General features: G+C 53.5%; 2 protein-coding genes across 2 annotated transcripts; one reads left to right on the top strand and one right to left on the bottom strand.

Annotated features, from left to right (window-relative positions):
* Positions 1 to 2,899: 2,899 nt before the first annotated feature.
* RPL35 (ribosomal protein L35) lies at positions 2,900 to 7,172 on the top strand. The gene is made up of 4 exons (XM_021691736.1): positions 2,900 to 2,964; positions 3,404 to 3,540; positions 4,755 to 4,836; positions 6,991 to 7,172. The coding sequence occupies exons 1-4, from the start codon at positions 2,962 to 2,964 to the stop codon at positions 7,138 to 7,140; spliced, it is 372 nt and encodes a 123-aa protein (XP_021547411.1). The 5' UTR covers positions 2,900 to 2,961; the 3' UTR covers positions 7,141 to 7,172.
* Positions 7,173 to 7,343: 171 nt separating this feature from the next.
* Positions 7,344 to 12,032, bottom strand: WDR38 (WD repeat domain 38). Its single transcript, XM_044920430.1, has 10 exons — positions 11,964 to 12,032; positions 11,302 to 11,422; positions 9,879 to 9,995; positions 9,692 to 9,789; positions 9,296 to 9,376; positions 8,920 to 9,051; positions 8,692 to 8,841; positions 7,636 to 7,683; positions 7,466 to 7,540; positions 7,344 to 7,367 (listed from the first exon to the last, which is right to left on the bottom strand). The coding sequence occupies exons 1-10, from the start codon at positions 12,030 to 12,032 to the stop codon at positions 7,344 to 7,346; spliced, it is 915 nt and encodes a 304-aa protein (XP_044776365.1).
* Positions 12,033 to 12,813: the final 781 nt, after the last annotated feature.

The raw sequence follows: 12,813 nt of genomic DNA, 5'->3' as shown, positions 1-12,813 counted from the left end.
TTTTATTGTCTCAAATACTTCTCATTGAATTGTGTCTACAGATAAAAAAATTATTGCCAGATTATGATGCTATCTAATCTTGGGTCCTAAAGATACAGACTCTTACGCTGGGAAATAGGTGCTGAATAAAAGTCTCAGGGGTCCTGGAAACAGGCAAAGCCCACCTGCCTTTCAGCTCCATTTCTTGAAAGAAATTTGTGACCCAGGCAGGCCACAAAACAGCAGAAATTCATATCCCCAGAACTTCCTGGTCAGAAGGAACTTTAAACCAGAAATGCCCATTTTACAAGTAAAGAAATGGCCTGTTTGGGTGAATGAAATAATGGCCCTGCTTATGACTGTGGATTTCCCAGTCATGGAGGCAGAATTTTAAAAGTCTATGTCTATGTCAGGGATGACTGCATGCTGAGGGTATAAAACCACACAGTGCCTGGCAGTACCTTAGATAAAGTGGTCAAGAGAGATGTCCCTGAGGAGGTGACACTGATCAGGGGCCTGAAAGAAGTGAAGGAGGGAGCCAAGCAAAGGCCCAGAGACAGGGCCGACTTGGTATATTCCAGAAACAGAAAGGTCATGCTGGACTGCAAGGGTGGGAAGAGGTGAGATGGAAGTGGGGGGGTAGAGGGGCTGCTGTAAAGTTTTGTAGGCTGAGGAAAGGATGTGTCTACCTCATGGGACAACATGAAATTCTGGGCAGTGACATGAGCTAACTTAAGTTTGAAAAGGGTCCGTTTAACAGCTGTCTTGAAAATACATGGGAATAAGAGCCAGTAGTAGAGAGGTGATTTAAAAGGGGACACCTGGGTGGCTCAGTCGGTTAAGCAGCTGCCTTCGGCTTGGGTCATGATCCCAGGGTCCTGGGATCGAGTCCCACATCGGGCTCCTTGCTCAGCGGGGAGCCTGCTTCTCCCTCTGCCTGCCTCTCCCCCTGCTTGTGCGCTCTCTCTCTCTCTCTCTCTGAAAAATAAATAAATAAAATCTTTAAAAAAATAAAAGGTGACACCAACAGTTTAGGTGACAGACAGTGGTAGCTTAGGCCAGGCAGTTGCCATTAAGAGTGGTGGGAAGATGTTGGGTTATTTTGAAAGTAGAGGCTGCAGAATTTACTGGTGTGTTGGAAGTGGTGTTGTAAGAAAAACGGGAGCAACAGATAACTTCCAAGCTCAGAAAGATGTGCACAATCATTAGCTCTAAAAGAACTATAAGCATTTGGAAAATATGACAGCAAAGTCCCTGTGCACCATTCAACTTCCTTTTAAGACTAATCCATGCCAAGATTGCCCTCTGTCTGCTCTCTTCCCCATACCCATCCACTTCTTGGAAGCCTGCCTCACCGTGGTCTGTGGCAAGGCCCATTAATTCATTCATCCAACAAGCATCCATGTGTTGGGCCTGGAGGCTAGGTAAACCAAATCAGGTGTCAGCCATGGTTGACTTCCAGGCTGGCTGTAGAGACAGACACTTTAACATTTAACATTTAACTCAGTATATTTGGGCTAAAGAGAGGATTGCACTTGGGACATGGGGCACTTGGCTGGCTCAGTCAGAAGAGCACTACCCTTGATCTCAGGGTTGTGAGTTCACGTCCTATGATGGATGTAGAGATTACTAAAAATAGGGCGCCTGGGTGGCTCAGTCATTAGGCGTCTGCCTTCGGCTCGGGTCATGATCCCAGGGTCCTGGGATCGAGTCCCCACGTCGGGCTCCCTGCCCCGCGGGAAGCCTGCTTCTCCCTCTCCCACTCCCCCTGCTTGTGTTCCTGCTCTCGCTGTCTCTCTCTCTCTGTCAAATAAATAAATAAAATCTTTTAAAAATAAATAAATAAAAATAAAATAAAAATAAATAAATGACAACAAAACAAAAACAGAAAGCTTGGGACAAAAGGGAGGTAGTATCCCAATTTAGTCCAAAGCTAAAGCCCATTCATAGAACCCCATAAAGGAATGGAAGAAGGCTTCCTCGAGCCTGACAGCAACAACGGGGCAACCTGGCTTTAACTAGTGCTCTAAGAGGTGTTGGAGCATCTTTGTTAAGGGCAATGGAGAGACACTAGAGTGATTCGTGCTTGCTGGTTGAGGCAACAATGAAACTGCCCAGTCAGAAAGCCTGAGCACCTTCCCTGCTTTGTGAATTCTTTGACTTTCAGGACCCAACTCAAGTGTTCATTTCACTGGTACATTAATACCAATGATATTTTGAGGGACTATTACACATTAGATCTTGTGCTAAGAGTTTTCCATGGTCCTAATCCTCAAAAATACCTATTTCACAGGTGAGAAAACTGACACTCAGAGAGGGGAAGGGATCTGCCAAGAGTCTCAGCGAGCTCGAGGCAATGGAGCAGGAATTTGAAATCGGAAGGGATTCACTAAAAAAAGGCCCTGAATGCTCTTTCCCCTGTCCCATGCTGCCTCCACTAGAACGGTTTATGGAGTAGGGAGTATAGCTGTCGGATCCTGCCTCTCCCCGCCAGTTCGGATTTTAAAGTCTTCCAAGGTAGAAGCCGTGTTAATTCATCTCTGAAAACCCTCAGCCCTCAGCCCTTCCACCCCCAGGACACTGGCGCGCAGCTCAGAGCAGCGGACTGGGCATCCTGCAAGGTCTACCGAATGAATGAATGAACGAGTAAATGACAGGATGGACGAATTCGAGTCCTCACTGTGCCATCTCCGGTAAGCTGCCGGTCACCCCGGGCCTCGGTTTCCCCAAATGCTCTTCTCAGGAGACGAGGCCGACCAGAGCAATCGCAGGTGCGCGGCTCCTCCGGGCGGGGCTAGACAGGCCGAACCACGGCGCTCCCCAGGCGAGGGGGTGGGGTGTCAGGGGCGGGGCTAGGGCTCCCTCGCCGCGGGGCCATTGGCCGCGCCCGCCGCCACCCGGCAGTAGTTGCGGAGGTCAGCCCCGCCCTCTTTCTCTTTCCTTGGCCTCTTTCCGGCGGCGGCCGCGGCGGATTGTGCAGACATGGTGAGGGCGCTGGAATCGGGTGCCATCCGCGCGCTGTGGGGCTCGGGGCTAGGGGTGGGGAGCTCGAGGTGAGCGCTGGGGTCCCATCTGCCAGTCGGGCCTGTAAGGCGCCGTGCGGAGTGGCCTCGCGCCGCCACCGCAGGTCTCCCGCCCTCTCCCTTGCTGGTTTGGGCCCGGAGAGCTGAGCCCGCGCTGCCGGCGCCTCCGTCTTCCCGTCTGCGGAATGGGGGTAGCGGCTCAGCCTCGTGGCGGACCTGGAAGAAGGCGGGCCCGCCGGGGCCTCGGTTACCCTGCCCCAGGCACGGCCTAGGCGAGAAAAGCTGGGCCCCCAGCGCGCCCTCCTGGGGCTGGCCCCGCCGCGGGTGGAGGGGAGGATGGCCGCTGGGCGGGGGGAGGCAGCCCTGCCGGCTATTTGACCCCGACCTGTGCTTGCGCTCAGGCCAAGATTAAGGCTCGAGACCTTCGCGGCAAGAAGAAAGAGGAGCTGCTTAAACAGCTGGAAGACCTGAAGGTGGAGCTGTCCCAGCTGCGCGTCGCCAAAGTGACAGGCGGCGCGGCTTCCAAGCTCTCCAAGATGTGAGTGAGGGGCGGCCGAACCCCGGTTCTCTGGTGTGGGGGACACCTGTGCTTCGGAAGCATTTGTGGGTTTTCGAAGTTGGCTGAAGGAAGCGTTGGGTTAAGTGATCATGTAACGGACCCCTGGGTTGGAGTGTCATGCGCGTCCTGACCCAGCTTCTCTGGGCTCCCCGTACTTGCACCCAGCCGCATGGGACACCCCCTGTGTGATTTTCCTCTTGTCCGCCTTGGACCATTTTGTCCTTTTGCCTCGAGTGCACTTGCTCAGCTTCTCTCTGACCAGAGAAAGAACGGGTTGTCCCTCAAGACCCTTTTTCACACTGCCTTGAAAAGTCTAACTGGACCCTTTTTTACTACCTCCCACCAGCACTTGATTTTTTTCCCCTCACTTGGTAGGTGGGTGCCTTTCGCCCACCCCTCACTTGAGTTGTACTTAACTTACTGATTTACATGTATCGAGCGTCAGGACTTGTGCAGGGGACATGGGTTTGGAGTCCATTGAACTGGGCACACGTTCCTCTTTTGCCACATCCTACCTAGTGGGTGTGCTGACTCACCACCCAGAAGTTTTGTTTTGTTTTGCTCTTCTCTAAAATGGGCCCCCAACAACCGACCTCTGGTGCGGGGTGGGGGTTGGATGAGTTGGGGAACACACAAGTTGCATGCCGAATCCTCAAGGCCGTGTTTACCAGCTCTTTCCCCCACCATGCCTGCTATTCAACATGACTCAAATCACTTATTCCCAGCCCGTTCCTAGGTTTATCCTTCCCCCCCATCGCCTTTCTACTTCTCAAACGTCTTGTTTCTCCCTCCCAAGTGGCCCCTCCTGTGACTCCTTAATTTGGTCGCCCAGCTTGAGGCATGATTTCCCACAGTCCGCTCATTCAGGTTGGCATTGGTTAGGTCTTCCACAGCTCTGAGGCTATGGGATGGAAGATCTTTCCTAATCTACCCTCCAACTTCTGCTCAGCTTCTCAGGAGCCCTTCCCTGTCCCTACTTGTGAGATGCCCACCTCCTGGAGTCTTTGGGCCTTACCCCCAAAACACTTGCCTCCTCGACTGGGTTAGGTACCCCCCTTGGGTGAATATGGATGAGCTGGTGGGGAATACCCCTGCCTTGTGACATCTGGGTCAGGTCCTGAGTAAGATGCCTTTGAAGGGGTGGCAGCATTGTAGGGCTCCACCACCTTCACTGATGGCTCTCTGTTTTGCAGCCGAGTTGTTCGCAAATCCATCGCCCGTGTTCTCACAGTCATCAACCAGACGCAGAAAGAGAACCTCAGGAAATTCTACAAGGTGAGCCTGGGCTGGGGGAGTTAGGATGCTTGGCTACAGGGAGCAAAGTTCCAGCCCTCCCTTGGCCAGAAGGATAGTATAAAGAGCTGCTGGGGTGCATGGGACTGGGCTTTACAGAGCCTTCCCAACTTGTAGGTGGGTTTGCTTCTTAACCAGCATCTTACCACTAGCATGGCACGCAGACTGCATTTCCTCAGGGCTGCAGTTGTCTTTAAGAATGAAAGCAAAGATGATGTGGTATGTAGAAAGCTTATTGCAAGGTTCCTTTAATAAATACTTAATTTCTTAATCATAACTGATACCTTAATAGTTGAAAATATTAATCACTGAGGTTTTATTGTAGGAATCAATATAAACTTTTTTTTATGAAAACAAAGAATGATTTTAAGTGTAATTTTAAATGCTGTACAGCTTTCACATTTTAAACTCTTCAGAGGTTTTGCATATTTAATAGCCTTATATGAAACATGTGTGTTTGGAGTCATCTTTCCTAAATTCTTCATTTCCATTAAAAACATGTATTATGGCTAGCTTTTTAGCTTACAGATAAAACCATTCAGATTGATACATTTTGGAAATCAACAGTGTGGTGAGAGTCTGGCTGGAGCCCTGGGTTTTGAATTCATCCTCACCAGCTGAGTGAATTTGGGACGTCTGTGAGGATTAAGTGTTTTAGTTGTCTTACCAGCACTATGTCAGTCACTTTCAAGCACCTGATACTCTCGTTTTGCAGATGGGAACCTCAGGGTGTAGAGAGGTTAAATTGTCCAGAGTCACCAGTAAATGGAGTGATTGGGTCTACGTTCCAAACCATGCCTTGGGGAGGGGTGGATTGAGTGCTCCTGGGAGATTTCCATAGGTGTCTGGCCCCTTGGCCTAGGATTTTTACGACAATTTTTGTTCTTATCCTTAATACTGGTGTTATCAGGGCTTAAGTAGTGAAGCAGAACCAGTAAGAGATAATCTCTTAAAGTCAATTGATGAGGGGCTTTGAGTATATCGCAAAATGACTTCACATCAACATCCCAGTTAGTGTTTGAATAGCTGGAGGCTTTGACTTGTCAAAAAAGCCATCATGGTGGGCCTGGGCTGGCTGCCCCAGGGGACACTAGCATGTACTGTTGGGTGGGGGGTGCCGCCATCCCTGGATGTGTGTACATTTGTGTGTGGGAGCGTCTTTCTGAGAATTGGGCTTGAAACTCTTTGATCAGGCTCTGGGGGGACCATAGAGGTGGTCGTCAGGAAGAATTGTCTTCCAGTGAGTACAGCCCCTGCCAGGCACCAGTGAGTCAGGGCGGTGAAGGTGAGGCCTCTGCCCTGTGGTCGTTCTGTCCGATAGACTTTCTCTAGTGCTCGAAGTGCTCTGCCTGCACCGTCCAGTACAGTGACTTCGGGCCACATGTGGCTATGGTGGCTGAAGGCCTGGGTTTTTAGAGGCGACCGCGTGTGTGGCTAGTACCTCATCCGGCCGACAGCCGAGCTCTGAGCGCTTAGTTGGCCTGAAATGGACGAGGGCCTGGCTGGCCTGTGCTGTGGGTAACTGGGATGTGGGTGGGCGAAGACTCGTGCTTCCGAGCCCCCACCTTAGCGCTTACTCCCATCTGCACGGCTGGTTTCGGCAGCTCTCTGCCCTGACGCTGTTACCCCACTTAGCTCACCCCAGTCCTGTGCCTCCCTCTCTGACCTGTTGGCAGTTTCCAGAAAGCACCTGAGCTGCCATCCTTCGGGGCTTTTTTGTACACTGTTTTCTCCCCCTTGGAAGTGGTGTTCACCAAGTTGCTTGCTTTCCAGGCTATTGCCAGTCATTAGGTGAAGCCTTCTTAATCTCTTTCCTCCCACCAGCGATGGGCCACTTGTTAGCTTGTTCAGTCTTTCGCACTGGGCTGGGGGCTCCTTGAGCAGGGACCAGGCCTGATTCATCACTAGGACAGCTCCCCCGACAGGGCCTCAGTCCCCTGCTGGGCTGGGTGTACTACGTCTCCTCACACTCAGGTCTACAGAGTAACCTACGCACCCCCGTGGCCTCCTTCAGTCGCTTCCGGCATCCTCCCCATGCCCCCCAGCAGCTCGGTTCCAGCCTCTGGGGCTTCCTTTGCTGCCACAGTCGCTCCTAAACCCTGCTGCTCAGACTCGCCCTGCTCTCCCATCACCCAGGGTAAGAAGTACAAGCCCCTGGATCTGCGACCCAAGAAGACACGTGCCATGCGCCGCCGGCTGAACAAGCACGAGGAGAACCTGAAGACCAAGAAGCAGCAGCGGAAGGAGCGGCTGTACCCGCTGCGGAAGTATGCAGTCAAAGCCTGAGCACTGGCGTCAATAAAACACAGACAAACTGGCTGGTGTTGCTTTGTGTTTGCGGGCGTTTCGACTGACCCAGCTGGAGAGGTGGGCTGCTGTGCCCTGGTGGGGGGCCGTGACAGTCCTGGCCACGGGGATCTGGTGGGTTCTCTGTTGTGGTTGGTTTGGGGGCTGTGATGTGGAAGTGCCCTCACTGTCCTTTCATGAGTTCATTCCGCCAGGTTGCATGGGCCCTGGGCAGGGAGAGACGGGCTTGAGATCTGAGAACCACCGTGGTGATGTTATATCCGAGAGGCTCTGGCTTGATCGAGCAGTGGACTTGGCATCTTGCCTGGTCAGCAGCTCCAGACACTAAGAGTTTCCCATCTGGGGTGAAGGCACAGGCATGGGCCACATCCAGGACTCCCTGCCGAAAGCATTTCACTTTCGGGGTGCATGTCCTGCCTGCCCCCAGCCTCCCCTGGCAGGCCTTTTACTACGCCCTACGCCCACAGGCCTTACCTTCAGGGTCTGAATGCATTTTCCTGTGTTGCAGTCCCAGACTTTGACCTGGAAATAAAACAAGCAGACGGGTGGGGAGACCTCACCCCACAAGTCTGGCATCCTTAAAATCACTTTGGGGTGGGCGCCTGGATGGCTCAGTTGGTTAAGCGACTGCCTTCAGCTCAGGTCATGATCCTGGAGTCCCTGGATCGAGTCCCGCATCGGGCTCCCTGCTCGGCAGGGAGCCTGCTTCTCCCTCTGACCCTCCCCCCTCTCATGTGCTCGCTCTCTCTCATTCTCTCTGTCTCAAATAAATAAATAAAATCTTTAAAAAAAAAAAAAAAAAAATCACTTTGGGGTGAGTCCTAGCCAGCCTCTTAACCCTTTGGCCTGGGTTTTGTTGCCCGTGAGGTATATTTAACATGCTCAGCAGAATATCTGATGCAAAAACTCAGTGTAGTGCAATTGCCTTTTCCCTGAAGCTATGGTGAGTCTTAAAAATGTCAATGCCAGGGGCACCTGGGTGGTGCAGTCGGTTAAGCCTCTGATTCTTGGTTTGGGCTCAGGGTCATGAGTTCGAGCCCTGCATTGAACTGAGTTGGGAGTCTGCTTGAGATTTTCTCTCTCTGCCTTTCTCCCCTCCCTGCTCCCACGCGCACACTCGAGAAAAAGGAGGCACCTGGGTGGCTCGGTGTGTTAAAATGTCAGCCCTTGGCTTAGGTCATGGTCCCGGGATCCTGGGATTGAGCCCCACATTGGGCTTCCTGCTCAGTGGGGAGTCTGCTTCTCTCTGCCCCCTCCCATTAGCTCATGTTCTCGTGTGCATGCTCTCAAAATCTTTACAAAATAAAAATTAAAAAAAAAAAAAAGTCAGTGCCACAAGCATTTGGGCCAGCACAGAGCTTAGTGCCAGGCACTAGTTACAGAAGTGGTTGGCACCTGGGTTCTGCCCGTGACACCCTCCTATTTAGGGCAAATAGGATGTGGACATTTCTAGACTGCGGAGGGCTCTGCTAAAGGAAGATGTGGGGATAGGAGTTCGCCAGGAGGATGGGCCTGGTGGGGTGGGCTTACCATGTGGGAGTAGCCAGCGCTAGCCAGCTGTGACCCATCAGGGGAGAAAGCGATGCTCTTCACCCAGGTAACATGGCCCTTGAGCTGAACAAGCAGGCTTCTGGTAGAGGGCTTCCAGATGTGGATAGTCTTATCCCAGGAGCCAGAAGCCTGGAGAGCAGACAGCTCTAAGCCCATGGGTCTGGAGCCAGAGGGGGCCAGCCTAGAACCCAGGGCAACCCAGCTCACCAGGAGGCCAGATGCCGAGTAGCACAGGCAGCTGATGTTGCCACTGTGGCCCTCCAGCTGTTGGTGGAAAGTCACTGGGGTCCCCATCCGGAGGTCCCAGATGCAGATAGTGGAGTCCCAGGAGCCAGTGGCCTGCAGACGTCTGCCGTGAGCATGAACCAGCCAGCCCATGCCCACCATTGTGGTTCCAGACTCCGAGAAAGCAGGCATTCTGAACCCTGCTGAATTTCCCAGCTTACAGATGAGGGGACAGGCTCAGAAGAGCAGTCACCCAGTCAAGGTCTGGAACCCTAACCACGGCTCAGCCCCAAGCGGGAAAGTGGGTGTGGGCTCCAGGTTCCTTGAGGTAGGGCTGGGCAGAGGTGGTGTGGCTCACCAGGGATTCTGAGCTGGGTGCGAAGTCACTGCTCTGGATGGAGTCTCGGTGCCCTCCCAAGTGGCGCAGCATCTGCCCAGACTGCAGGAGAGAGCCCTGAGCTTTGGATTTGGAGGGCAGCCCAGAAGTCTTGCGGCGCCAGATTCTAGGCCTCAGATGGGTCACATAAGGCCCTCCTTGAGGGCTGCCTGGGTAATGTGGTGACACGGTCTGGGGAGATGCCAGGGGCCTTGACGGGAGGGGACAGTCCAGGCCGGGGGGACCTCATGGGCAGATGGATTGTCAGCTGTGGGCGTGGGCCATGGGGAAGATGGAACGACCTTTCTGGGCCACTGTCTGGGGTGGGGTGTGTCTCCTCCGGGTCCCAGGTCCCGCTCTGGCCACCCTTCCACACACCTGCACCTCCCAGAGCATCACCCGCCTGTCCCAGCCACCCGATGCCAGCTGCTTTCCGTCAGGGCTGAAGCTGACCGTCTCCACACTCCGCTGGTGACCTGCAGAGACCAGGTTGGAGGCGGGGCAAGGTGGAAGGGGACACAGCGCGGTCTGGCTGCTTGGCTCCCGTCCCATCCTGCTTACTCACCTTTGAGGACACTCAGACACTTAGCTTCTGCTACATCCCACAGCCGGATGGTACAGTCATGGGAGGTGGTGGCAAAAAGGCGGCCATCAGGGGAGAAGCGGCAGAACTTCACGGGGCCTGGAGAAGCAGCTGTGGTCAGGGAACAGGGTGCTGCCCTCCCCTTCTGGCCCTTGCTGACCGGCCCCTGCTAATTTCTCCAGCCTTAGCACCTCCCTTCCCTCTCCTCACTCCCTTCCAACCCTCCAGCCACCTGACAAGCCGAGCTTCCGTGGCTTGGCCTAGAACACCCAACCCTGATTTGCCCATTTGTAAAATCAGTACCAAAAGTGAATGCAGGCGCCTCCCAGAAACTTTTTGAGAGCCCACCCTGGGTTCAGAGTCCCAGCGCTGGACTTCCTGTATTAATAGCATTAGTCAATCTGCCCTGTGATTACCAGAATTTTGTCTCAATTATAGTAGTTACATCTACTGAGTCCTTGGCTTGCCTTATCTCGTCCCGTAGGGTAGCAACTATCCCTAACTATCCCTATTCTAAAGAGAAGGGAAATAGAGGCTCAGGTGACATGACTTATGATCACAGTCAAAAAAGTGGTTAAACATAGATGAACCTTAAGGGACATTATGCTAAGTGAAATAAGCAAGTCACAAAAAGGAATACTGTATGATTCTACTTAGACAAGGTACTTAAATTCATTGAGACAGAAAGAATGGTGGTTGCCAGGGGCTGGGGCAAGGGAGGAATGGGGAGTTTAATGGGTTATAGAGTTTACGTTTTGCAAGATGAAGAGTTCTGGAGACAAGTTGCATAATGAACATACTTAACACTACTGAACTGTGCATTTAAAATGGTAATATGTATATTTTTCTTTTTTTTTTCTTTTTTTTTTAAGATTTTATTTATTTATTCATGAGAGACAGACAGAGAGACAGAGGCAGAGGGAGAAGCAGGCTCCCCGCGGAGCGGGGAGCCTGATGCGGGACTCGATCCCAGGACCCTGGGATCATGACCTGAGCCGAAGGCAGACGCTTAACCGACTGAGCCACCCAGGCGTCCCGGTAATATGTATATTTTTAAACAATTTTTAAAACAGTAGTAGGATTGGGGCACCCGGCTGGCTCAATCAGTAGAGCATGCTACTCTTGATCTCAGGGTCATGAGCTCGAGCCCCATGTTGGGTATAGAGATTATTTAAAAAATTAAAAACAACAACAAAAAACAAAGTAGTAGGATCTGAGTCCAGGTCTGTCAGAGTCAAAGGCCCCAGGGACCAAGTCCTGTGTCCTTGCCCTCCTGCTCCAGCCCTGCCCAGGCTGTCTTGTCCGGATGCCCAGCTCAGATGTCAGAGGTCACTGTGATAGGCTCTGCAGAATGCCAGACAGAACCACAGGCCTCCGTGTCCACATGCAGCCTGAGGAGCCCCACCTGCATGACCAGTCAGCCTCCACAGCAGCCGCCCGCTCTGGGTCTCCCAGCCATAAACACAGCCATCCTCAGAGGCTGTCAGCAGCCTCTGGCCATCCGGAGAGAAGGCGGAGGAGTTGACCTGGAAGGAGAGCACAAAAGTAGTTCCATCCTGGGGCAAGAAACACCTGTCTGCTCATCCCTGACCCCTGACTCCAGGACTAGCCCTAAACACTGCCCCAGGAACCCCGGGAGGGAGCTTGGACTTCAAGCCTCTCTCTACAACCAGAGCCCAGAATGCAGGAACCACTCTTGTAGTCCAAGGCAAGAACTTGGAGCCCTCTCTGGAATCCTGTAAAACCTGAGCCTGAAGCCCAGGGCCCTCACTGAAGGTAGAGCCTGGAGCCTTCTCTAGAAGAGCCTGGCACCCCAGAGCCAAGAGCCCATTCTAGAGCTGAAGCCTAGAACTAGGAGTTCAAGATCTACTCTAAGCCCTGAGTTCACTTTAAAGCCAAGGTCAAAAGAACACTGGAGTCAACCAGGAGTTTGAGCCCTCTAGAACCAGAGCTTAGAATCTGTAGCCCATTCTGGAGCTGGGGGCCAGAGAATACCAGGCAGAATCAGGAACCACTCTAGACTCAAAGCCAGGAGACTAGAGTCGGCAGAGCCCTACTGGACCTCACCTCCCCGCGGTGCCGGCCGAAGAATTTCACTCTCCCCACGGCCAGCGGCCCTGGGGCCCCGCTATTCATGGGCCCCAGGCCGCCCGGCCCCGTGGGCCGTCTCCTAGGCGGGCGCTGGTTCGGCCCGAGGGCCCTCACTTGGGACAGGGTAGAGGGGATGGAGGAAGTTGTGTACAAGCGGTCTCCATGGCAATCGGGGCGGGGCGCGCAGCCGCCGTAGGGTCTCTGGGAAGCCAAGAGGACAGGTTGGGAGATGGTTCTCAGCTCCTGGGAGGTGGGGCCGCGGCGGGCAGAACCACCCGCGGCCCGAATTAGGGACTTCCTCGTCCAGCAGCCGCGAGCCGGACCACGGCGGCCACTAGAGGGCACCCCAGCCCCACACACCGCGCCTGCCCCAACCCGCGCACGGAGGCGAGCGGTTTGCGGAGCTCCCAGACCCCTTTGAGAGGAGCCAGTTTCCCCATGTGCACAATGGGGTGGTTCATCCCTGCCCCCGGGACTTCAGGCTTGAGCCAAGAGCAAGGCCTGGCACATGGTAGATGCCCCAGGAGAGCCCACCCTGGTGCCAAGACCTCTTTCCTCCTGGAGTGCCCAGTCCTGAGGCTGAACAGCTCCCATGGAGGGGGCTGGAACTGATACCCAGCTCTGCCCTGCAGAATGTGGGGGAACCAGAGGTAGTGTGTGTAAAGCACAGGGCATTAGAAAGTGGGGTCACTTGTTAACATCTTGGCAGCACAAAATGTGGCATCTGAGAATGTGGAGGATGTGGAGGTGGTGGGAGGAGGCCCCAGGAGCTGTCAGGTTCCTTGTTGGATAGTTGAAGCTGAAACCAGGCAAGAATAGGACTTGG

The sequence above is a fragment of the Neomonachus schauinslandi genome, chromosome 13 (genome assembly GCF_002201575.2).
Source record: "Neomonachus schauinslandi chromosome 13, ASM220157v2, whole genome shotgun sequence".
In the NCBI taxonomy this organism is placed as follows: domain Eukaryota; kingdom Metazoa; phylum Chordata; class Mammalia; order Carnivora; family Phocidae; genus Neomonachus; species Neomonachus schauinslandi.
Note: the sequence above shows the minus strand (reverse complement) of the source record. Positions and strands in the feature narration are given on the sequence as shown.